Raw genomic sequence first — 24,682 nt, forward strand, 5'->3', positions numbered from 1 at the left:
TTTGATCATCCTGGAGGTGATCATTGGCTGAGCCTTTGCCATTCTGGTTATTCTTCTATCCATTTTGATGGTTGTTCTTCCGTTTTCTTCCACGTCTCTCTGGTTTTGCTCTCCATTTTAAGGCATTGGAGATCAATTTTAAGCTGAACAGCCTATCATTTTTTGCACCTCTTTATAGGTTTTCCCCTCTCTAATCAACTTTTTAATCAAGTACGCTGTTCTTCTGAACAATGTCTTGAACGACCCATTTTCCTCAGCTTTCAAATGCATGTTCAACAAGTGTTGGCTTCATCCTTAAATAGGGGCCACCTGATTCACACCTGTTTCTTCACAAAATTGATGACCTCAGTGATTGAATGCCACACTGCTATTTTTTTGAACACACCCCTTTCAACTAATTCAACTAATTGCCCAATTGCACAGCCTTAAGAGGCGTGCATTTCATGAATGCTGGGTCTTGTTTGTTTTCTGACCAATCTACTGAACCTACTGGTAACTTGTTTGCCACGTAGCAATAAAAAAATATACGAAAAACCTTGATTATTCTGGTTAGTCACATTGTACTGCTATTATTTTGAACAAGACTGTATTTTTACCGCGGCACGCGCGCGTGTTGGAAGCTTTTCCAGGCAAACTATAATAGGAAAATGTGTTTAAATGTCATTTTGTACACACATACATATGAATTCCTGATATTTTGATATTTGAAAGTCTATAGGTTGACATAAATTCAGATATAAATGTAATTTAAAAAATAAATAAATAATTATTGATTTTCAAATATTGCACCTGTCAAACATAATCTATTTCGCCGTCAATACTTTGGACGGTGTCCTTTATCATTAGGCGTAGGTGTAGGTGTGTAAAAAAAGTATGTATTGTTGTAATGAAGACATGAGCCTGGTCTGTCAACGGTCTCCCTCTACAGCAGCAGCGCGCCAGCGCTTCAGACACGCGGCGCTCACGCCACGCAGCCAGTGTGTCACCGGCCTGAGACGCGCGTCTCACGCAGGCGGTCTGTATGCTCTAACCTGTTAACATGGGAGCTGAATTAAAAACCGACACGCCACGCGGCTGAGACGCCACGCATCCAGTGTGTCGCCGGCCTAGTGATCACAAATTTGTATTTGTTTTGAAACATCTACTTAAAAAGACTAATTTCTGATAATAAAAATCTCCAAAACAAAATATTGTAATATGGGTAAAAGTGAACACAATGAAATTACATTGACGAGACAAGAACTGAACAAGAGTTTTGTTCGTAAACATCAAGAAGAGGCAGAATTCCATTCAGTAGTGTCGAAAACTGATGACCGGAGATGTTATTAGTTATTAATGACCCTACATGTTTGATTAAACCATTAAAATTATATTGTTTTATATTTTTCAAAATATAAAAACATTATTGACATATATATGTCACAAGGTGACGATCTTTAGGGGCGGAACCAAAATTCGGGAAGTTTGGTTCCGCCCGGAAGTGTTTCCGCCCGGACCGGAGAAACAGAACACCGGAACTTCCGGTAGCGCCGTAAGAGGGAAAATCAGGGAATTCGATGCACCTGTGCCTAGTTAGGGACAGCGGTTGGTGATTGGAGGATACGCTGGACAAGGCAGTACTTAAGGCCAAGTTATTTCACAGTCTGGGAGCTCTTTCTGGTGTGTGTGAAGCACTGTGTTGTGCCCGTCTTGGTGCGCTGCTGGTGGCTGTCTAACTCTCTCTCTCTCCCTCAGGCTGGAATTGTATGATTGTGAAGACATCGCGAACCTTAAAGGTTGAGAAGTGAACGGATTATACGGCGAACTGAGACGACGTGAAAAAGGGGATTGGAAGCGGCATTGATGTGAGTACTAAGAGCAAGTCGAAAGTGCCCTGTATATTGACCTGGCGTTGTGTAGATCTCTCCAGGAGGAGGAGGGCGGCCCTACCCCTAATATAGCGTGGTGGGAGAGCCGAAGGAATACTTATTGAAGTAGTCACAACGACGACATCACTAGCTAGGCCGCATATTCCATCGCCAGATCCGAACCAAGCGAAGTGAAGGAAGACGGGTGTCCTTTTCGTACACTGAGTGTGGTGGGTGAGTCTTCGTGCTGTGAAAACCTATAATTTTGACGTGGTGCTGTATATTGCTGTGGGCTGCTGTGTATTGCCGTGTGTCCTGTCAGATAAACCCCCGCCTTCACGCACTTCGTCGCGGGAGGACAAGGAGACTGCTGGTCCTAGCCTAGTTCAGTACAGTATATGTTGTGAGCGTGCTTCAGATCTCCGGAGATAGCACGGTACGCTGTGTCCAGCCCAGAGGTGAGAGCCATCCAAAGCAGAGTAACTGTGCTTTGTGTCCAAGTTGATACCTGTGGAGAGGAAAGGAAAGAGAGAGTGAGTAACACAAGGAGAAACAGAGGAAACCTGTACTTACAGTACGCTGTGTTCAGCCCAGAGGTGAGAGCCATTCAAAGCAAACTAACTGTGCTATTGTGCCCAAGTTGATACCTGTGGAGAGAAAAGGAAAGCGAGAGTGAGTAACACAAGGAGAAACAGAGGAAACCTGTACTTACAGTACGCTGTGTTCAGCCCAGAGGTGAGAGCCATTCAAAGCAAACTAACTGTGCTTTGTGTCCAAGTTGATCCCCGTGGAGAGGAAAGGAAAGAGAGAGTGAGTAACACAAGGAGAAACAGAGGGAATCTGTACTTGCAGTACGCTGAGTCCAACCAAGAGGTGAGAGCCATCCAAAGCAGAGGAACTGTGCTTTTGTGTCCAAGTTGATACCTGTGGAGAGAGGAGAGAGGGTGGATAACGCGAGGACAAATAGAGCGAAACCTGTACTTACAGTACGCTGTGTCCAGCCCAGAGGTGAGAGCCATCCAAAGCAGAGTAACTGTGCTTCGTGTCCAAGTTGATACCTGTGGAGAGAAAAGGAGAGAGAGTGGGTAACACGAGGAGAGACCGAGGAAACCTGTACTTACGGTACGCCGAGTTCAGCGAAGAGGTGAGAGCAAAATCAAGCCGAACTAACTGTGCCTTAGTGTCCCAGCCGTTGCCTGTGGAGAAAGAGAAAGAGAGTGAGCACCCAGAGAACGAACTGTGTGAACCAGTACTTACTGTGAGCTGCAATCCGCGAAGAGGTGAGAGCAAAACCAAGCCGAATTAACTGTGCCTTTGGGTCCCAGCCGTAGCCTGTGGAGGAAGAGAAAGAGAGTGAGCACCCCGAGAACGAACTGTGTGAACCAGTACTTACCGTGAGCTGTATTCAGCGAAGAGGAGGAAGGAGGGCGCTACGGATACCTAAGACTCAGGCCGGGGCCCGAGTCTCATGCCCCGGATCCCCGTGGCCCCCTTGCTCCCTGACCTCTTCCCGGCCGTAGCCCATCTGGAGGGCCGAGTCAGAGTTTAGTTTTAATTGCCCTTTTCCCCATTCCCCAAGCTATTTTTAAATATTTAAATAAAGATTGTTTTATCACTTACTTGTTCTCGTGTTGTTTGGTCATTGGGTTGGCTTTGGGGACCTCCTCGAGGTGGAAGTTGAGAAGGGGTGTGGCTTAGTCAAAGCATAGCCAGCCCCTGGGTGTGACAGATTTGGCGTAGTCGGCAGGGTTTCCACCTCGAGTTGAGTAACCAAGGTCGTCCAATGACCGACAACGCGGGGCCTTCAGCCCAACCCCGTGCCATGCCCGTTTTTATGGGGAGCCCCTGGATCCAAAAATATGGGGGGACAGAATCCGAGGTATGATTGTCTGAATGGAAGGCCCAACTAGAGTACCTGGCCGACCTACAGGGCCTTAGTGCAGCCCAGCGGCTTCAATTTGTGTTAAACTCCCTGGATGGAGAAGCGCGGCGAGAGGTGCATGCCGCCCCCGAAGCCGTTAGAGCCAACGCCCAAACCGTGTTCCAGTTCCTCACTGAACAGTATGGTGACCACACCCCCGTAGCTGTCCTTCGCTCCCAGTTCTTCAATTGTAAGCAGGGCCCCCGCCAACCGATTAGAGCTTTCGCCCTGAGGTTGCGAGAGCAATTCGCCCGACTACAGACCCGTCGGGACCACGGGTTGGGAGATGGAGAGACTCTATTGCGGGACCAGTTTCTTCTGGGGTTGAAGGAGGGTCCGGTGAGACAGAGCCTACGTATCCAGTTTCGAAGGGACCCGGGTCTTACGTTCGAAGATCTGAAGAAAGAGGCACTGGCCCTGGAAGGTGATGAGACTGAGGTGAGTGGTCCCCCAGTGTGTGCGGCCGTCAGTGAAGTAGCACCAGCACAACCCGGAGGCCCTGACTGGAAGCAAGCACTGAAGGCTGAACTTTTGAAAGATGTCCGCGATCAGATGTCTGAACTGTCTAAAGCCCTCGTAGGAGAATTGCGCCAAGGACGGGCGCGGGAGGAACCACGGCCAGCGCCCCGAGACCGAGTGTACTCAGAGGGAGGCCGAGAGCCGTTCAGGCGCCCGAACCACTTTAACCGGCCCCGTTTTGAATGGGACGAGCAAGGGCGACCCATCTGCAACCGCTGTGGCAAACCAGGTCACTATAGCCGCCAGTGTGGGCCCCGCAGGGCGTCAGAAGGGGGTTTTTAGGTCGGCCGGCCACTGTGGGTCGTGTGGCCGGGACCCCTCGAGAAGACCCTGGAAGAGGATATGGCTCTAGGAGCCAGATGATTGGGCGTAGCCCCGTGGCGAAGGTGAGAGTGTGCGGCAAGGAGATTCAATGCCTGGTAGACACAGGCTCCCAAGTGACGTTATTTGCTGAGAGTTTATCCGAAGAAGTGTTTGGGAAACAAGGGGCACCAGGGGCGGAGGCCCCCTGGCTTACTCTGAAGGGCGCAAACGGCCTCGACATCCCATATATTGGCTACCGATTGACGGACCTAGAGGTTCACGGAGTGATGGTCCCCCAGAAAGGTGTGATTATCGTGCAAGACCATTGTCTGGGTGCACATCGAGCCCTGTTGGGCATGAATGTCCTCGCTGATTGCTGGGAAGAGCTATTTCGGGCTAGGCCCGTATCGAAGATACCACCTGCAGAGAGGCCCAAGTGGGAGTGTGTGGTAGCTGACTGTCGAAGGGTGCAAATGAGCCAAGTCCGCAGAGAACAGGAAGAGGTAGGAAGAGTGATGTGTCGTTTTGCTTTGTCTGTCCCCGCAAAAAGTGAGGCTGTTGTGTGGGCGCGAGTACCGCCCCGAAGAGCGGGCCCAGAAGAGTGGGTGCTGGTGGAGCCCCATGTGGATTGTCCACAAGTGGAAGTGGCACGAGGACTAGCGACGGTCCGGCGGGGGAGAGTCCCCGTGAGGATACGGAATGTACACCCATACGCGGTGCAACTACATCGGCACCAACGATTAGCCCGTCTGACAACGGTTACACCCCACCAAGTAAGGGAAGAGAGGGATATTAGTTTTCGTCAGGTGTGCCCCACTGTCATCGAGGTGGCCCTGACACAAGTAGACACCCCATGGGGTGGTATGGAGAGGAGTGTGCCGAGCCACCTGGCGGGTGAGTCTTTACAAGGGGAGGATTTAGAGCAAGCACAGACACAGAAGTTACAGGCCCTCCTTCGGAGATGGCAGCATGTGTTCGCCACCCACGATGAAGACTACGGATGCACCCAGGTGGTACAACATCATATACCTACCGGGGATGCAGGGCCCAGCCGGGAGAGGTATCGCCCAATTCCGCCCACTTTGTATACCGAGGTACGTACACTCCTGCAAGGCATGCTGAAGCAAGGAGTTGTCAGGGAAAGCAGCAGCCCGTGGGCGGCCCCCATAGTGCTGGTGCAAAAGAAGACGGGGGCTTGGAGATTCTGCGTGGACTACCGTAAGCTGAACCTCGTGACTAAAAAGACGCTTTCCCTTTGCCACGGATCGAAGATTCGCTTGCCAGCCTCACGCAGTCGGCATGGTACTCTACCCTAGATTTGGCCAGTGGCTACTGGCAGGTGCAGGTGGCCGAAGCAGACCGGGAGAAGACTGCCTTTACAACCCCGTTTGGACTATTTGAATGGGACCGGATGCCTTTCGGGCTCTGTAACGCTCCGGCCACCTTCCAGCGGCTGATGCAGCGGTGCTTGGGAGGTCAGTTAATGGAGTCAGTATTAGTTTACCTGGATGATGTGATTGTCTACTCCCCAGATTTTGATTCACACCTGAGGCACCTCGAGGAAGTCTTTCGGGCCATGGAGAAGTACGGATTGAAACTACAGCCCAATAAGTGTCACTTACTACGGAGAGAAGTCAACTTTCTGGGCCACGTGGTCAGTGCGGCTGGAGTGTCCGTAGATCCTGGAAAGGTATCGGCCGTGAAGGACTGGAAGGCCCCGAGGACAGTGAGGCAAGTGCGATCCTTTTTAGGATTTGTGGGATACTATAGGCGTTTCATAAAGGACTTTTCAAAAATTGCTAAACCCCTTAATCAGTTGCTGGTTGGCACAGGTCGTAACCGGGGCCGGGGGTCGCCCAACGTAGACTGGGATGCAAATTGTGAGTCGGCGTTCCAGACATTGAAGCAGGAGCTGCTACAGGCCCCTATCTTGGCATACGCAGATTTCACAAAACCATTCCTTTTGTATACAGATGCCAGCAATCTCGGGCTGGGAGCGGTGTTGGCTCAATGGCAGGACGGAGTCGAGAGGGTCATCGCGTACGCCAGCCGGAGCCTCCACCCAGCCGAGAGGAACGATGCGAACTATAGTTCTTTCAAATTGGAGCTGCTGGCGTTGAAGTGGGCCCTATGTGAGAAATTTAAAGACTACCTCTGGGGTGCCAAGGTGACGATCATTACAGACAATAACCCATTAGTACACTTACAGACGGCGAAGCTGGGAGCCGTGAAGCAGCGGTGGGTGGCCCAACTGGCCAACTTTGACTATCAACTACAGTACCGACCAGGGCGTGAACACACGAACGCGGACGTCCTCTCAAGGCTGCCCGAAGCGGAAAGCCCCGGAGGGGCCAGCCCGGAGGAGGGCTATATGGTAGGAGCAGTAGAGGCAACAGGCAGCAGACAAGAGGCCGTGCCTGAGAACTGGGGATGGGATCCCCGTCGGTGGAGGGAGAGACAGGCCAGGGATCAAGATGTGCGGCTGGTAAGAGAATGGCTGGAACAGGGCCGACAGCTGACGCCAGCGGAGAGGTTAGCCCAGACGGATACTGGGAGGAGGCTGCTGGGGCAATGGGACAGGCTGGAGCTGAGAGATGGCGTTCTGTGCAGAAGGGTCAGTGACCCGAAGTTGGGCGAAGAAGTACGCCAGATCGTGGTACCCGCAGATGAGGTAACGGCGTTAGTTTCGGCGTACCACAACCAGTTGGGGCACCAGGGACAGGAGAGGACCGTGTCCCTGCTTAGGAGATTCTTCTTTTGGCCCGGGCTAGAGGCATCGGTGCACGCCCTAATTCAAGCTTGCCCGAGATGCATATTGTTTAAGTCCAGACGGGAGGTCCGAGCGCCAATGGTACCCATCCATGCGAAGGCCCCCCTTCATATCATGGCTATGGACTTCTTGACACTGGGCCGACCACGAGATCGCTACCAGAACATCTTGGTAATAACGGATTTGTTCACAAAGTACGCTTGGGCTATCCCCACCCTCGACCAGACTGCAACCACCACCGCTACAGTTTTATGGCGGGCCGTCTTCCAGACGTTCGGATGCCCGGAGTTTCTGCACTCCGATCAAGGAGCCAACTTTGAGTCCAGGGTAATTAGAGAACTATGCCAGTTGTACGGTTGCACGAAAACTCACACCACTTCGTATCATCCTCAGGGGAACGGCGGCTGTGAGAGATTCAATCAGACCCTATTGGGGCTGCTGGGGACCTTGGACCAACAACGGCAGGACGATTGGGTGAGTGCATTGCCAAACCTCCTACAGGCCTATAACAACAGTATACATAGTACTACGGGTTACGCCCCCACTTACCTGATGTTTGGCAGACACATACGAATGCCTACTGACCTGGTCCTAGGAGTGACAGCCGACCAAGAGGAAGCAAGTGTAACGGAGTGGGTGGGGCGCCATCACCAGCGCTTGCATTTCGCCTACGAGCAGGTGTCGAAAAGGATACAGACGGCAGGAGAGAAAAGTAAGCGGTTGTATGATCGGACTGCTAGAGAAGCCCCTCTACTGCCAGGAGAGAGGGTGTTGGTGAGAGATAATCGGCGGCAGGGGAAGGGGAAACTGAGTGACCGTTGGGAGGCCACCCCTTATGTAGTCTGCCGGCAGCAGAGGCCGGGACAGCCGGTCTATACCATCCGGCCAGAAGGGAAGTCAGGCCCCGACCGTGTGGTGCACCGGAACATGATTCGCCCATGCCCTAACTACCCTGAAGCCGTGGAAGAAGTCCCCACGGAACCTGTACCAGCGGCCCCCTGGATTGAAGGTTGGGCTGTGGTACCATGGAGACCCGTGGTGGCACCACCCCCGATCGCCCCGAGAGAACCAGAAGCAGCCCCTGAACAAGCTGAGCCCGATTCACCAGTGAGACGATCCCAGCGAGAGAACCGAGGCCGACCCCCTGCCCGCTATGGTGAGTGGACAGCCCGAGGACGTTCTAGGGACTAGAACGGATTGGCGGGGGAGGATGTCACAAGGTGACGATCTTTAGGGGCGGAACCAAAATTCGGGAAGTTTGGTTCCGCCCGGAAGTGTTTCCGCCCGGACCGGAGAAACAGAACACCGGAACTTCCGGTAGCGCCGTAAGAGGGAAAATCAGGGAATTCGATGCACCTGTGCCTAGTTAGGGACAGCGGTTGGTGATTGGAGGATACGCTGGACAAGGCAGTACTTAAGGCCAAGTTATTTCACAGTCTGGGAGCTCTTTCTGGTGTGTGTGAAGCACTGTGTTGTGCCCGTCTTGGTGCGCTGCTGGTGGCTGTCTAACTCTCTCTCTCCCTCAGGCTGGAATTGTATGATTGTGAAGACATCGCGAACCTTAAAGGTTGAGAAGTGAACGGATTATACGGCGAACTGAGACGACGTGAAAAAGGGGATTGGAAGCGGCATTGATGTGAGTACTAAGAGCAAGTCGAAAGTGCCCTGTATATTGACCTGGCGTTGTGTAGATCTCTCCAGGAGGAGGAGGGCGGCCCTACCCCTAATATAGCGTGGTGGGAGAGCCGAAGGAATACTTATTGAAGTAGTCACAACGACGACATCACTAGCTAGGCCGCATATTCCATCGCCAGATCCGAACCAAGCGAAGTGAAGTAAATTGTTACTTTTTTTTTTAAAGAATTGATTTCTTTGTGAAAAATCTTATGTTTAGGTTTTGGTCTGCTTTGACACTCAATAGTTGTATCAAACCCAGGTGCGTTTGCAGTCACCTAACGTAATCGCAAATGCACACGGAAAATGCATTGAGAACACAACGCGACTGAGCATAGTTGTAATATTTTTGTTATTTTGGTGCTATTATGCACAGCATAGTGAATGAATGTTCATTGCATGGTGTAATTCAGCACATATCAACGTTCCACATGCGCGGGTTACTTTACTTCCAGAACAAGTGTGCCTAGTGCCGCATTCCGGAGGCGGGAGCGGTGGGTGCTGCGGTGAGGCCGCACCCTCAGCCGTGGCGCAGGCCCAGCCCCACTTCACACTTCAGCCCGACTGACCCAGCCCTTAGAGCCAATCCTTATCCCGAAGCCAATCCTTATCCCGAAGGGCTTCCGCACCACCGCCCTTGATATCCCTTGATACCTTTTTCTTGCTGTTGAAAGCCGGATATGGTCATGACGCTCCTGTGCTATCCATTTTTAGGTGAGTTTTACACACTCCTTAGTGGATTCCAAATTCCATGGCCACCGACCTGCTGTCTATATCACACACAGCATTGCATTGAAAGTGTTGGGACTGATATGGACGCAAAACCATGATGACTTTGGGCCCTATCTTGCACCCAGCGCAATTGACTTTGTACACCGACGCATGTGTCATTCCTATTTTGCACCCGCGCAAAGTGCGCTTTTCCCTTCACAGAAGCACGTCGCTAAACTAGTGAATGAACTTGCGCTCCCTGGGCGGTTCAGCGCAAAAAAGGAGGCGTGTTCCGGCGCAAACAATCCCTGGTGCTATTTTGCTGTTCCATTAAACAATTGCGCCACTGACCAGAAAAAACCTAGTCTAAAGTCAGTGGCGCGTTGCGCGTTGTTCATTATGCTATTTTAAGGGCGCATGCTTGACCATAATGTATAGCGTGCACAACGCGCATACACTTTGCTCATGTAATCTTCACAGATGCAACAGTTATTTTTGCAAATCATAAATTGTTACACTAAAAAAAATATTAACACATGAGATGACGGAAATCATTGTGGTGTATTTTGGGTGGGTTTCTCCCATCCCCATACAACACAACTTCTCTGTCTTTCACTGCTCTTACAAGAACATCAGTCTCCTCGGCTGTGAACCGCTCCTGGCGTGCGCCTGGTAAATACGCCATAATAATAGCAATCCATAATGGAACTTGCGCACCTGCTTTTAAAGGGAATGTTGGATGACGCTCTGATTGGTTTATTTCACGTTACGCCCAAACCACACCTATGAATAATGAAGCTACTTCAGACCAACCCATTTTAGATTTGCGCCGGGCGCAAGAGCCATTTATCCCGCCGGGAAAATAGCAACAGCGCCGAGACCCGCCCACAAAGTTACTTGCGCTTCGTGCTTTGACACTTGCGTTTCAGATCGTTAAAATAGGGCTGTGGCAGGGGGGGCGTGGTTTAGCGAAGTCTGCAGCGGGAGAGAGGATCGGGAGACGAGCGGTAAGTGAGTGGTTTGGGCGGAAATTATTATCACCTGTTTCTTGTTCTAGTAATTGGCGTGGAGAGGGTATAAAACGCCAGGAGAGACGGAAGCAAGTGAGAGAGAGTCGGACTGCTGACGGGAACCGAAACCGGAAACCGGAAAGGAAAACGGAAATAGAGCGTGAACGTGCCAGAATAAAAGTCACCGTCTAGTGCTAGACTTTTGAGTTGTTTTGTTATTAAATAAAGATACGTCAGCAGTCCAGCCGACCCCTTGTCCTCTTCCTTGCCCACACGAACTCACTACACTGGTGCCGAAACCCGGGAAGGAAGAAGGACCGTCGCCGCCGCCATGCAAAGCCCATCCTCCACGCCGCTTGCGGACATCATTTCTTCCCTTGCGGTCCTCCACCGCGAGCAACACCAGGCGCTGCTGGACCTGAGGACCGATCAGGAGCGACGGTTCCAGGCCATCGTCCAGGCCCAGCAGGAGGACCGCGAGAGGTTCCGGGGCTGGATTGATCGGGAGGTTCGCGCCGAGGCCGCCGGGGCGCCCGCCGCCCCCGTGCACCTGCCACTGCACAAGATGGGGGCCCAGGATGATCCGGAGGCCTTCCTAGAGCTCTTCGAGAAGGCGGCTGAGGCCTGCGGGTGGCCCCGCGAGCAGTTGCCGGTGCGCCTCATTCCACTGCTCTCCGGCGAGGCCCAGGTGGCCGCCCAACAACTTCCGGTGGCGAATCTCCTGGTCTTCAACGACCTGAAGAGGGCCATCATCCAGCGGGTCGGCCGATCGCCAGAACAACACCGCCAGCGCTTCCGCTCCCTGGACTTGGGCGAGGCCGGCCGGCCCTTCGCGATGGCCCAACAGCTCCGGGACTCCTGCCGCAAGTGGCTACTGGCCGAGGGGAGCGACGTGGAGCATGTCGTCGACCTGGTGGTGCTGGAGCAGTTCATCACTCGCCTCCCCAAGAAGACGGCCGAGTGGGTCCAGTGCCACCGCCCCGCGTCGCTGGACTCGGCCATCCACCTGGCGGAGGACCACATGGTGGCGTGCCCAGGGGTCGGCACACCCCCGCCTACTAACTCTCTCTCCCCTTCTCTCTCTCCCCCTTCTCTCTCTCGCCCTGTCCCTCTCCCTAGGACCCGTCCACCTGGCCCTCCTCGTGTCCCGCCCCGGGGGCGGAGCGGGACTGACCAAGGCCGCTTCGCGAGTTCAAGGGCCCCGCCCAGGGGGGCGGGGCTTGGGGCTGCCGGAGGGGACAGTGCTTCCGTCTCTCCGCTCTCTCCACGCCAATTCCCCTCTCCACTCCCTGCCATTGGGGCGGCGGGTAGGTCTGGGCTGGCCTGTTGGCGTTGCGGGGACCCGGACCATTTTGTGGACAGGTGTCCAGTGATGGAGGTGGAGATGATGATCCGGGTCCCGGACGACCCACAGGCTACCCCCGGTCAGGCTGGCGAGTACCAAATTCCCGTGAGTATCAAGGGGGGTACATATCCGGCCTTGGTGGATTCAGGATGCAACCAGACCTCAATCCATCAAAGCCTGGTTCAACCGGGGGCACTGGATACAAGCCGCGTGGTTAAGGTGCGGTGCGTACACGGGGATGTGGTGGAATATCCGGTCGTCCCAATTTTGATTCAATTTCGGGGACAAAAGCATAGTGTGGAGGTGGCGGTTAGTCCCCGCCTCCGGCATCCAATAATTTTGGGGACGAATTGGCCCGCGTTTACGGTTTTATTGGGGTCGTTATGTGCGGATGCCTCTTGGGGAAATAAGGCACGGAAGGAGACCGCGCGGGTTCAAGTGGGGGAAACTGAGCCAGGACCGCTGAGGTCTGCCTCAGGGGAACCGAGTGGAATCGGGAGACTAATTCTCTCGGAGCACGATGACTTTCCTCTGGAGCAGTCTCAGGATGAGACGCTAAAACATGCGTTCCAACAGGTCCGCACCATCGATGGCCAGTCTCTCCAGCCTGCCCTCCCGCTCTCCTATCCATATTTTGCCATTTTAAAAGACCGGTTGTATCGAGTGACCCAAGACGCTCAGACAAAAGTAAATACAACCCAGTTGTTAATTCCAAAGAGCCGCAGGGAAATGCTTTTCCATGCGGCTCATTCTAATCCTATGGCGGGCCATTTGGGACAGGCAGCGACACTAAATCGCCTCATGACCCGATTCTTCTGGCCGGGCATTCATGACAACGTGCGCAGGTGGTGCGCGTCTTGTCCGGAATGTCAGTTGGTGAACCCACCGGCCGCCCCAAAAGCGCCTTTGCGCCCTCTCCCATTAATGCAGGCCCCCTTCGAAAGAATTGGTATGGACCTCATCGGGCCATTAGAGCGATCGGCACGAGGACATCGCTTTGCACTAGTCATAGTTGATTATGCAACACGATATCCTGAAGCAGTGGCCCTCCGCAACATTTCCGCCAAAAGTGTTGCGGATGCCCTGTTTCGTCTTATCTCCCGGGTGGGGGTTCCGAAAGAAATCCTTACTGATCAGGGCACGGCGTTTATGTCACGTACGTTACGCGAACTATACGGATTGTTGGGCATTAAATCGATTCGAACTAGCGTCTATCACCCACAAACTGACGGCCTGGTCGAACGATTTAATCGCACTCTTAAATCCATGATCCGGAAGTTCGTTCAGGAAGACGCCAAAAATTGGGATAGGTGGCTAGAGCCCTTGTTATTCGCCGTGCGAGAGGTCCCACAAGCCTCCACAGGGTTTTCCCCCTTCGAGCTTCTCTATGGACGCCAGCCCCGGGGGGTGCTTGACATTCTGAGAGAAACTTGGGAGGAGGGACCATCTCAGGGCAAAAACGAAATTCAATACGTACTGGACTTGAGAACAAAACTCCACACATTGGGGCGGCTATCAATGGAGAATTTGTTACAAGCCCAGGACCGCCAGAGCCGGCTGTATGACAGGGGAACTAGGTTACGCAAATTTGCACCGGGAGAGAAAGTACTTGTATTACTCCCAACGTCGAGCTCAAAATTATTGGCTAAGTGGCAGGGGCCGTTTGAGGTCGCACGCCAAGTCGGGGATCTCGATTATGAGGTAATACGGTCCGATAGGAACGGGGCTCGTCAGGTTTACCACCTCAATCTCCTCAAAAAATGGAATGAGGCGGAATCAGTGATGTTGGCAACGGTGATTGGGGGGGAGGATGATCTCGGTCCAGAGGCGAACGTCAAACCACAATCCCTCGCCCTGGCTCCAGGTGGAGATCACCTCTCGCCGTGCCAACTCACTGATTTAACGAAGTTACAGGCAGAGTTCGCCGACGTCTTTTCACCCCTACCGGGCCGTACTAACCTAATTCAGCACCATATCGAGACTGAGCCGGGCGTGGTAGTTCGCAGCCGGCCGTACCGCTTACCTGAGCACAAGAAAAAAGTAGTTCAGGCTGAATTAGGCGCTATGCTTGACATGGGGGTAATAGAAGAATCCAACAGTAACTGGGCGAGCCCGATAGTTTTAGTTCCGAAAACGGATGGCTCAGTCCGGTTCTGTGTGGATTATCGTAAGGTGAATGCTGTGTCGAAATTCGACGCGTATCCAATGCCGCGGGTTGACGAGTTGCTTGATCGGTTAGGCACGGCTCGCTTTTATTCGACATTGGACTTAACGAAGGGTTATTGGCAGATCCCCTTGTCTCCATTATCCCGAGAAAAAACAGCTTTCACAACGCCGTTTGGTTTACACCAATTTGTTACCCTTCCGTTTGGCTTGTTCGGGGCACCTGCGACCTTTCAGCGCCTCATGGATAGAATTCTGCGGCCCCATGCTGCATATGCGGCTGCCTACCTGGATGATATCATTATATTCAGTAATGATTGGCAGAGGCATATGCAGCATCTGAGGGCTGTTCTGAGGTCGCTGAGGGGAGCGGGGCTCACGGCCAACCCAAAGAAGTGTGCGATTGGGCGTGTGGAGGTAAGGTATCTGGGCTTCCACTTGGGGCATGGACAGGTGCGTCCCCAAATTGATAAGACAGCCGCTATTGCGACCTGCCCACGTCCCAAGACCAAAAAGGAGGTGAGGCAGTTCTTGGGGCTGGCGGGATATTATAGGCGTTTTATTCCTAATTATTCGGACCTCACCAGCCCCTTGACTGACCTTACTAAAAAGGAGGTGCCAGATACGGTCCAGTGGACGGAGCCGTGTCAGCAGGCTTTTACCCAGGTCAAGGCTGCTCTATGTGGCGGGCCGTTATTACACTCTCCTGATTTTTCTCTCCCTTTTCTGTTGCAGACAGACGCGTCGGACAGGGGGCTGGGGGCGGTCCTGTCCCAGGACATAGAGGGGGAGGAACGGCCGGTGCTGTACATTAGCCGCAAGCTCTCAAAGAGAGAGGCTAGGTACAGCACCATTGAGAAAGAATGCCTGGCCATCAGGTGGGCCGTCCTCACCCTCCGCTACTATCTCCTGGGACGGGAGTTCACCCTCTGTTCGGACCACGCTCCGCTGCAGTGGCTCCACTGCATGAAGGATACCAACGCGCGGATCACTCGTTGGTATCTAGCTCTTCAGCCTTTTAAATTCAAGGTGGTCCACAGGCCGGGTGTTCAGATGGCCGTGGCCGACTTCCTCTCCAGGAATGGGGGGGGGGGGCTGCAGGCCGGACGGCTCCCCGGCCTGAGTCGGGCGGTGGGGGTATGTGGCAGGGGGGGCGTGGTTTAGCGAAGTCTGCAGCGGGAGAGAGGATCGGGAGACGAGCGGTAAGTGAGTGGTTTGGGCGGAAATTATTATCACCTGTTTCTTGTTCTAGTAATTGGCGTGGAGAGGGTATAAAACGCCAGGAGAGACGGAAGCAAGTGAGAGAGAGTCGGACTGCTGACGGGAACCGAAACCGGAAACCGGAAAGGAAAACGGAAATAGCGCGTGAACGTGCCAGAATAAAAGTCACCGTCTAGTGCTAGACTTTTGAGTTGTTTTGTTATTAAATAAAGATACGTCAGCAGTCCAGCCGACCCCTTGTCCTCTTCCTTGCCCACACGAACTCACTACAAGGGCCCTTTGTGTTTGACTTGCACAAGGTGCTAGATGTTTTGAAGAGAAAAGAGAGTACTAAGCGTGCTTCGGATTTCATCACATATCTTTGATCCAATAGGTTTTATAACACCCTATACCATCCATGCAAAATGCCTGTTCCAGGAAATGTGGGAGCGAGGTCTCAAGTGGGATGAGGAACTGCCCCCAGATTTAGCCCACAAACGGTGGAAGTGGTGTGATGAGTTGCCACAGTTACATGATTTAGCCATACCTAGATGGTATCAAATCTTGACAAATCAGCAAGGCGAGACTGTCAGACTCCATGTTTTTTTTCGATGCGAGTGAAAGAGCTTACTGTACAGTTGGATATCTGCAAGGCAGAGACTGCAGAAATTATCTCAGCTCTGGTATCCTCAAAGTCCAGAGTTGCGCCTCTGAAGAAAATGATGCTGCCTCAACTGGAGTTGATGGGAGCCTTTATAGGTGCCAGGCTAGGCCATAATCTATTAACGGCTCTTAAGATTGGAGAAAACCAGCTCAGCATTTGGACAGACTCAATGATCGTCTTGAGTTGGATCCACAGTTCAGCACAAAAATGGAAGCCCTTTGTGGCAAACCGAGTAACTGAGATTCAAAGCCTCACTAAATCAGAGTTGTGGTCACACTGTGACGGAAATCACAATCCAGCCAACCTTCCTTTAAGAGGACAATCTGTTGACAGTTTGATTGATAATCCATTGTGGTGGAATGGACTTGATTTTCTTCTGTCAATGAATCCAGTGGTCTCAGCTAATGTAGATTTTTCAGTGGAAGAGGTAAAGGTAGAGCTCAGATCTAAATTTGAAGTTGCCAATGCAGTTAATCGGCACAGACAAAGGTGAGCTTCTGATCTAACCAAATACAGCAAACTCAGTACTGTTCTCAGAGTAACAGCTTGGATACAGAGATTTCTCAACAATAGACGCTCAAGTGTAAAGAAGCATGGAGAGCTTTCAGCTGAAGAGTTATTGATAGCTGAAGTGTATTGGATCAGAATGAATCAGACATTTGGAAGAGAGATGAATTTGCTCAGGGAAGGACAGTGTGTACATAAAGACTCAAAGATCAAATAACTTAAACCATTCCTTGATGAGCAAGGCTTGATTCGTGTGGGAAGAAGACTCCAGCAATCTGATCTCACCTTAAGAGAGCAGCACCCATGGATATTACCTGATAAACACAGGTATTGTGAACTTTTGATTCAAAACTGTCATCAGAAGAGTTTGCACTCTGGTACAAGAGATACACTTATGCAAGTCGGAGACAGATTTTGGATTCAAAAGGGTAGACCGCTTGTTAAGCTTATAGTCGGACGGTGTTCGTCTGCAAGATGTTTTTAAAGCCAAGCCAGCACGGCAGGCTACTGCCCCTTTACTGAGGGATAGAGTCATTGAATCTCCTCCTTTTAAAACTACTGGTGTGGATTTTGCTGGGCCGCTCATGGTAAAGACCAGTTATGGTAAGAGTAAAGCATACATAGCACTTTTCACTTGCGCTGTCAATAGGGCCATTCATTTGGAACTAGTCTCAAGTCAAAGCACAGGGAACTTCCTTTTAGTGCTAAAGTGGTTCATAGCCAGGAGGGGACTTTGTAAAGTCATATACTCAGATAATGCAAAGACCTTTGACCAAACAAGCAGATCGAGATCTTAAGGAGCTATGGAAGTCAATCAAAGAGCCTGAGCTCAGAATTTTCTTTGCTGAAAGGGGGATAACATGGAAGTACATAGCCTAGAGAGCAGCTTGGTGGGGCGATTTCTGGTAACGTCTTGTAAGGTCAACAAAGTCATGCCTTAAGAGGATCTTGGGTAAAGTCTCATTGAATTTTGAAGAGTTAACCACCATCTTAACTGAAGCAGGGGCTGTGTTAAACTCAAGACCCCTCACTTATGTTCACAATGAATTGAATGAACCTCAGCCACTGACACCTGCAAATTTTCTGGTCGGTAACCTAGTTACATCTTTACCACCAAAACCCATGGCATGTAACACTCAATCAGCTGCTCATAGTCGAGAAACCTTGACAAAGAGATTACAGTCAGAGCCTGCTAAATTAAATTTCGACTTATTGGCAGAGGGACTACTCAATGAATTTAAGATCCGCTCACCAATGTGTAAACATGAAAGCCAAGGAACTGAGTGTGGGAGATGTCATCTTCATAGGAGAGGAGAGATGGATTAATACACGCATGTTACGTGAGCACTTCACCTCGAACAGTGTTGAGCAGACCAGTACAGTTACTGTATCCTTTGGAAATTAATGAGTAGTGATGAACTATGGTCCATCGGGGTGGGGGGAATGTTGCAATTTATAAGTTGTTAATTATAACCAAGGTTAAATTATTATAATTGTTGATAGCCTTTACAATATATTCAAACAAGCTAGCAGAGGCGCTGTTTTGTTATGCTTTCAACGTGATTTGTTTGTCATTAAATTGCTTGTTTCAGTAACGTTTCCTGCAAGCTGAGATGATGCCTCTATTTCACAGTTTAAGCTTTGATCCCGAGTTCATGGAGCAAAACACAAGATATTGTAAGAGTTAAAAATTAAACAATTTTACTTTTGTGTTAGAAGTGCCCCATGTTGTTATGAGGACTTTTATTCTGATGGGGAGCAAGGCTGAAAAAGAGAAGAGAGGTAGTATGTCAATAGAGAATAAAGCACTCAAGCATGCATTACAACAGGGGCGATTCTAAGATTTTGATTTTAGGGGGGCTCAGCCCCCAATAAGGGTATGATTAAAAAATATTATTTTACTATTAGGGTAGGGTTGTATACTACTAACCTTATTGCAATCCACTATTCCATTGTATTCCCTGTATTTCATATATGGGAGTAGGAGTACTGACTGAGCCATATATAACACTGTAAAAAAAAAACTAATACAGTTTTTTACATGTGACCAGTCACTGGAAAACTTTGAACTGGGAATGTAGATATTTTTTTTATATTTTTTATTTTTTTTACAATAAAGACTTCCTGATTCAGTATTAGGACATTCATGTTTATCCTTTGATGATACCACTGCTTTTTCTTATGAAATGTACGTGGAAATTGGCAGAAAATTAAAACAACATAAGGGTTCAATGACTGCAATGAATCTTGGGAACACAGTGGTATTGTGTGTGTGTGAGGCTGTCTGTTCTATTCTCACCTGACTGTTGCTCATTTGCAGACCTACTCCCGCACGACAAAAAAATGTTGTATATCCATCTACAATTAAATATAAATTATTATATTTATTATTATTATTATTATTATTATTATTATTATTAATTTTTAGCTTTTTAGCCTTTATAATCAACAATACGGTTGGTTATACATCAAGTCAGCCCCTGAACATTTATTTCATTTCAAATCATTTAACTAACCAGCTAATATTCATTAAGAATATAGACAAAACATGTATTAATGTAATTGTCTATTGGTAATATGTTTAATCTGTTCTATATTTATTTATATTTATTAAAAATAACATCATTATCAATTTGCCACTTCTATAAATCAATTACTTAAAAAAAAAAAAAAAAAATCACAGATCCCTTTACTCTTACTCTAATATATGTATCATGACACAAATGATTAATTATTACTTAATATAAAATTATGTTTAATAATAGAAAACAAAATAACTCCACATGATGTTTCTCTCTCTGTGCCATTTAGTACTTTCAGACAATGATGTGTGTCGTTAATAATTTATTTTGCATGGCTACATAATGTAATGCCGAAATACACAATAATATGTTTTCAATTTCAAAAAGTAAATTAAAATAAATCATGATCGTTTTCTAAAGTATGTTTTCATGGGTGTTAATCGCTTCATTTTTGTTGGAAGAAAAAACATCTGTCACACTGTGATAAAGGCTGAAAGTGAAAGCAGCGAAGACGTACTGGTATTGGATGCGAGAACACACACCACACGCACACACGCACGCACACACACACGCGCGCGCACACACACACACACCTTGTACTCTCTGATGTTCGCTCTGCTCGGCGCCCCTGTGGATTGAAAAACGCGCTGAATCCATGCAGACTCAGATAAGGGGAGGAGCCGGAACTTGATGCAGCTTGACACCGTCTCAAATGAGTTTTTAAAGGGGACTGAAGCGATCACTAATTAATTAATCAAATAATTTTTTAGGGGGGCTGGGCATAAGTTTAGGGGGGCTGAAGCCCCCCTAAAAAGGGCCTAGCGACGCCCCTGCATTACAATATTGTATACCCTACCTTCACCTCTTCATTTCTAAGAATAAACCTGAATTCATTCTACTGAGACGCTTAGTCGAAAAGTATTTTCTAAAGTTACTTCATATTTAAAATAAATAAAATCTTTAAGCATAAGAGAGAAGCAGCCACATAATGATACAAAAATTCTCAAAACATACAAAATATATAATATGATACCCTTATTGACCCCTCACAAAATTAAACTGACAGATATAAATTATGCCGTTACTGAATAACACAAAAGTACATTTTGAAACATTAAAAACACCAGTTCTAACTCTAAGACCTTAACCAAATACCACCTACAGGAATCACACGGATTTATCCATCTGGAAAATTACAGACCATCTACACTTCACAGCACAATCATATGTTAATGAAAGATTGCATGAACTATTCATCTAACATAATCTGTAAAACAAAAAAAAAACAAAAAACGTATTTAACCTTAACAACTGAAAACAGGAAAATAATCGAAATAAACATTCAGGCATTCACATGTTCTTTACTCTTCATAAGTTGTGCAGATGAAGTTGAGTTTGTGAGTCTCAGGAAGGCTGATCCAGCGCTGATCTCCTCCAGACTGAACTGCTCCAGATCTCACTGTGTGTTCACAGTCCTCCCCTGATGTGCCGTTCCCTGGAGCCCAGTTCTGATAGCACACGGTATCTCCACTCACCCAGTACCAGATGCCCAAAATGTGAGAGTAACGTAAACCCAACCACACCTCCGCAGTAGACGCACGTTTAACCACGTTCATCACACGACGCTGCATCTCTTCTGAATGAACCGAGACCAGATCCACATGATTCTGTCTGCAGTATCTCAGAGCTTCAGACCACGTCACATTCTCTCTGATCACAATCAGTTCAGGATCTGCAGATGAAACCAAGCACAAGCAGAAACTAGAGAGAGACTGATCAAAAACAACATGCAAAACAAACTCTGGGGATGAATTTGTCATGTCAGACATGTAGAGTGAACTTTAAGAGATCTGGAGGTGATGATGGAGTGTGTGTGTTTAGTGAAGATCTACTCACCTTCATAACACACAAAAGGATATTGATTGGTGCAAGAGACGTCAAACCATTTTCTCTGAGCATTAACAGCTGCACAGTTTTCATTTCCTCCATTATTATCAGGTTCACCAGTGTCCCAGTCTCTGAATGAAGAGTCACTCTGATCTGACCACTGCCATGAGTCTCTGAACAGACCGATCCAGATCCATGATCCTAATAAATATCTGTCACTAATGAACTGCTGAACCTGTTGATTCTCGTTCTGGTTCCTCACACTGACCAGATCAGTGTGATTCTGTCTGCAGTAACTCTGAGCGTCTCTCCATTTCATCGCCTGATTGACAAAGACAAGTTCTGTGTCTGCTTTAAGAAAAACAGATGAAAACAGATTAATCAATCAGTTTGTTCATTATTCTTAAACTGCTTCATGGTTATCATCAGAAACACATCATTTAAAGACTGATTTTGTGTTGAGATACTGAAAGCTGAATGTATCACACAGCTCACGGTGTTCAGGTGGTTTATCACAGACTCTGAAGCTAATGATCACAAATTTGTATTTGTTTTGAAACATTTATTTCAAAAATACTAATTTCTGACAATAAAACTCCCTGTAATATGGGTAAAAGTGAACACAATAAAATTACATCAATGAGACAAGAACTGAACCAGAGTTTTGTTCGTAAACATCAATAAGAGACAGAATTCCATTCAGTAGTGTCCAAAACTGATGACCGGAGATGTAATTATAATAATAGTTATTAATGACCCTACATGTTTGATTAAACCATTAAAATTATATTATTATTTTATATTTTTTCAAAATATATATATATTGTATGTGTGTGTGTTATAAAATATTTAACACAGTTTTAATAATACTTGAATTAAGGGTTATGTTGATTTTCTACACCAGACATCCCCATGACCCCTACTATATGCTACTAAATTTATAAATTAAATAATTATTAATTATAAATAAATGTATAAATAAATTATGAATTATGATTAATAAACACTTGCCAAAACAATTGTTTGACATTTTTGAATTCATCATTTATAAATATTGCTGAAAAAACAAAAATACAAATAAAGTTATGCTCCAATCGCAGATTTTCACATTTCTCCCAAGTGATCAATATGTGTTCAATGAAATTCTCTCTCTCTCTCTCTCTCTCTCTCTCTCTCTCTCTCTCGCTCTCTTTCTCCAGGCCAACATTAGTTTGTCTCTACAGAAACTGACTTCAGGTTGTTTATAGTTATGACCACATTAAAATGTAGAAGCGATTAGTATTGTGTCAGAACGGTGTACAGCAGTGGACAACATCTGTTCTGAGTTTCACTCCAACCCTAATCAAACAAACCAGAACCAGCAAATCAAGCTCTTCAGGATCAGCTGATAATCACAAGCTGAAGCAGGTTGGATAGAAACTTCACAGAGCAGTGGACCTCCAGGAGCAGGGTCAAAAACTCTATGCTTCTTTTTATACATTAATGCTTGTTGCCAATGTAGGGAGATGCACTTACTGTTATTGGAGGAATTGCAAATAAAAGTTATGGGCGTGCTACATCCCACAGCATACCATTGTCCATTTGACATCATAACACATTCTTCTGCACCAACATTTGGTAATCCAGTAGCCCTGTTCAGATAAAGAGCAGGATCACCTGAAGACCAGTGCCATTCATTACGACCCATCTTCTGAAGCCCAATCCAGATATTCTGAACACTTCCATCATTCACACTCTTCTTCAGTTCGTTCGTGTCGTTCATGTTGTCAGCGGTGGCCAGATCTGTGTAATTCTCTCTGCAGTATCTCTGAGCTTCAGTCCAGGTCTTGTTCTCATTTATAAAGTGATACTGACGCTGAACACATTCAGATACGGAGCAGAGAGCTGTGAAAGAGAGACACTGCTTTAATGCTTTTCATAACAGGATCAAACCTAATGAAACTAGAAATCATGAATAAAACCACAAACACACTCACCAATGAGAAGAAGAGTGAAATACAGAGTTTGGTCCATTTCTGAGGAAGAAATGCATTAAAAAAACTCAAATACACTCATTTTTATCTTAGAGTAAAACATTATGAATAAAAAACAAAAAAACAAACAAAAAAAAAACCTTTTTGCGGCATAACAGGATTGACAACAAATCAGATAATATTAACCTCTCAAAGTCTAATTCTAGTTAAAGAATGAATTATGAGTTATTCTTACTTTCGAGGTCGTGTTTCTGTCCTGAGTCTGATGTTTCTGTCTGCAGCTTCAAACTGTGTTTGATTGAACCCTATTTCATATTCACTTCCTCTATATTTGTGTATATCTCTTTCCATTAATTTCCATACTTACATCTGACTTACGTCAGTCGGTATCAGTCAATATGAAAATAAACGTTATTTAACAGAATTAAATACTTATAAACATTATTTAATTAAAATTTTAACGCTTAAAACCTCATTTTGAGGCACAATTGTGTGAGATGATAGAATACTTGTGATTATTGTGAGAAGAGTTTTGGAAATAATAATAAAAAAGACAAGATGAAGAGGAAAGAGAGATTCTTGCCCTTCTTTTTCCTCTTCAGAGCCGAGGTCTCTGCTGGTGAAGATCAGACACAGCAGACATGAGCAACAGAGACCAGCCTCCATTAATCTGCTCATATTGTGTATCTATTACCCTGAGGTCCATTTATAATGTTAGAAAAGACTCTCATCATCCAAAATAAAATACCATCATCTGTTTCTGTTTCAGGAGAAATGTGTCTGATGTTCTCTGTCTAGATACTCTTTTTGTGAAAATTATAATAGTTTTGTTTCCTACTCCTGCCGTTTATTATATTTTTTCGTTTTGTTTATGAAACATGAATATGTTTGCATGTAAACACATCCTCATTCATTTGTTTATGTCCACAGCACATTTAGACGTTCAGGATGGACAGTATTTACATCTCTGACGTAAAACTGAAGCATAAACAACGAGTGTATTATTTTAGTCACATTTGATTACATGTCTGTGGCGAGTGGGGCGGGGCCGAGAGGCGTGGGAACGAGGAGTGAGGCCAGGTGTAGTGATTGAAGATGAGCTGCACCTGCGCCCCACCGCCAGTATCGAGTCCCACATAGGAGATGGAAGGATATAAAACTGGAGCGACGACCGTGTAGGACGAGAGAGGACCAGGCCTGGGACGTTATTTTATGTTTTGCTTTTTATTTATGCGCACCAGTCGGCCGTGAGGGGCTGGTGCGCTAGTTTGTGTTTATTTTTGAATTATTAAAATGATTTTGATGTTGCGCCGGTTCCCGCCTCCTTCTTCCCGATGATATGGAGTATTAACATCGTTACAATGTCATTCAGTCTTATTCATTAGTTTGTTTTATTGCAGAAAAGTTAGACTGTAAATGTGTCTCAATACAAAGGTCCAGTGCCTCAAAGTCCACAAAGATTGAACTTAATGTTGTTAAATGAGGCTGTCTACTTCCTGTTTGCATCACCAGCTGTTCCCGCCATCCTCCTGTTGCCTAGCAACAGTGTGACAGCTGCCACAGCAGAGATGTTTCTGACAGACTATAAATAAAAAAATAAAAAAATCACCAAAATCATCCTGAAACAACACTAACAAACTTCTGTAGTTTACAAAACACTATTACT

The 24,682-nt window shown here is 47.5% G+C and overlaps 2 protein-coding genes across 2 annotated transcripts; one reads left to right on the forward strand and one right to left on the reverse strand.

The window, feature by feature from the left end:
- The first annotated feature begins 11,086 nt into the window (after nucleotides 1-11,086).
- LOC113090133 (uncharacterized) lies at nucleotides 11,087-15,710 on the forward strand. Its single transcript, XM_026256171.1, has 2 exons — nucleotides 11,087-12,205; nucleotides 15,516-15,710. Exons 1-2 carry the CDS (start codon nucleotides 11,087-11,089, stop codon nucleotides 15,516-15,518), a joined length of 1,122 nt encoding a protein of 373 aa, XP_026111956.1. The 3' UTR covers nucleotides 15,519-15,710.
- A 4,774-nt stretch (nucleotides 15,711-20,484) lies between these two features.
- On the reverse strand, nucleotides 20,485-21,388 carry LOC113090134 (C-type mannose receptor 2-like). Its single transcript, XM_026256172.1, has 2 exons — nucleotides 21,053-21,388; nucleotides 20,485-20,888 (listed from the first exon to the last, which is right to left on the reverse strand). The coding sequence occupies exons 1-2, from the start codon at nucleotides 21,360-21,362 to the stop codon at nucleotides 20,518-20,520; spliced, it is 681 nt and encodes a 226-aa protein (XP_026111957.1). The 5' UTR covers nucleotides 21,363-21,388; the 3' UTR covers nucleotides 20,485-20,517.
- Nucleotides 21,389-24,682: the final 3,294 nt, after the last annotated feature.

The sequence above is a fragment of the Carassius auratus genome, unplaced genomic scaffold (genome assembly GCF_003368295.1).
Source record: "Carassius auratus strain Wakin unplaced genomic scaffold, ASM336829v1 scaf_tig00052822, whole genome shotgun sequence".
Lineage (NCBI taxonomy): Eukaryota > Metazoa > Chordata > Actinopteri > Cypriniformes > Cyprinidae > Carassius > Carassius auratus.

Bases quoted from the DNA above. Each gene is read 5' to 3' on its own strand.
- LOC113090133 (XM_026256171.1), top strand. From the start codon at position 11,087: ATGCAAAGCCCATCCTCCACGCCGCTTGCGGACATCATTTCTTCCCTT.
- LOC113090134 (XM_026256172.1), bottom strand. From the start codon at position 21,362: ATGAAATGGAGAGACGCTCAGAGTTACTGCAGACAGAATCACACTGAT. The intron at 20,889-21,052 runs GTGAGTAGATCT...TTTCATCTGCAG, and splicing joins TCCTTTTGTGTGTTATGAAG to ATCCTGAACTGATTGTGATC.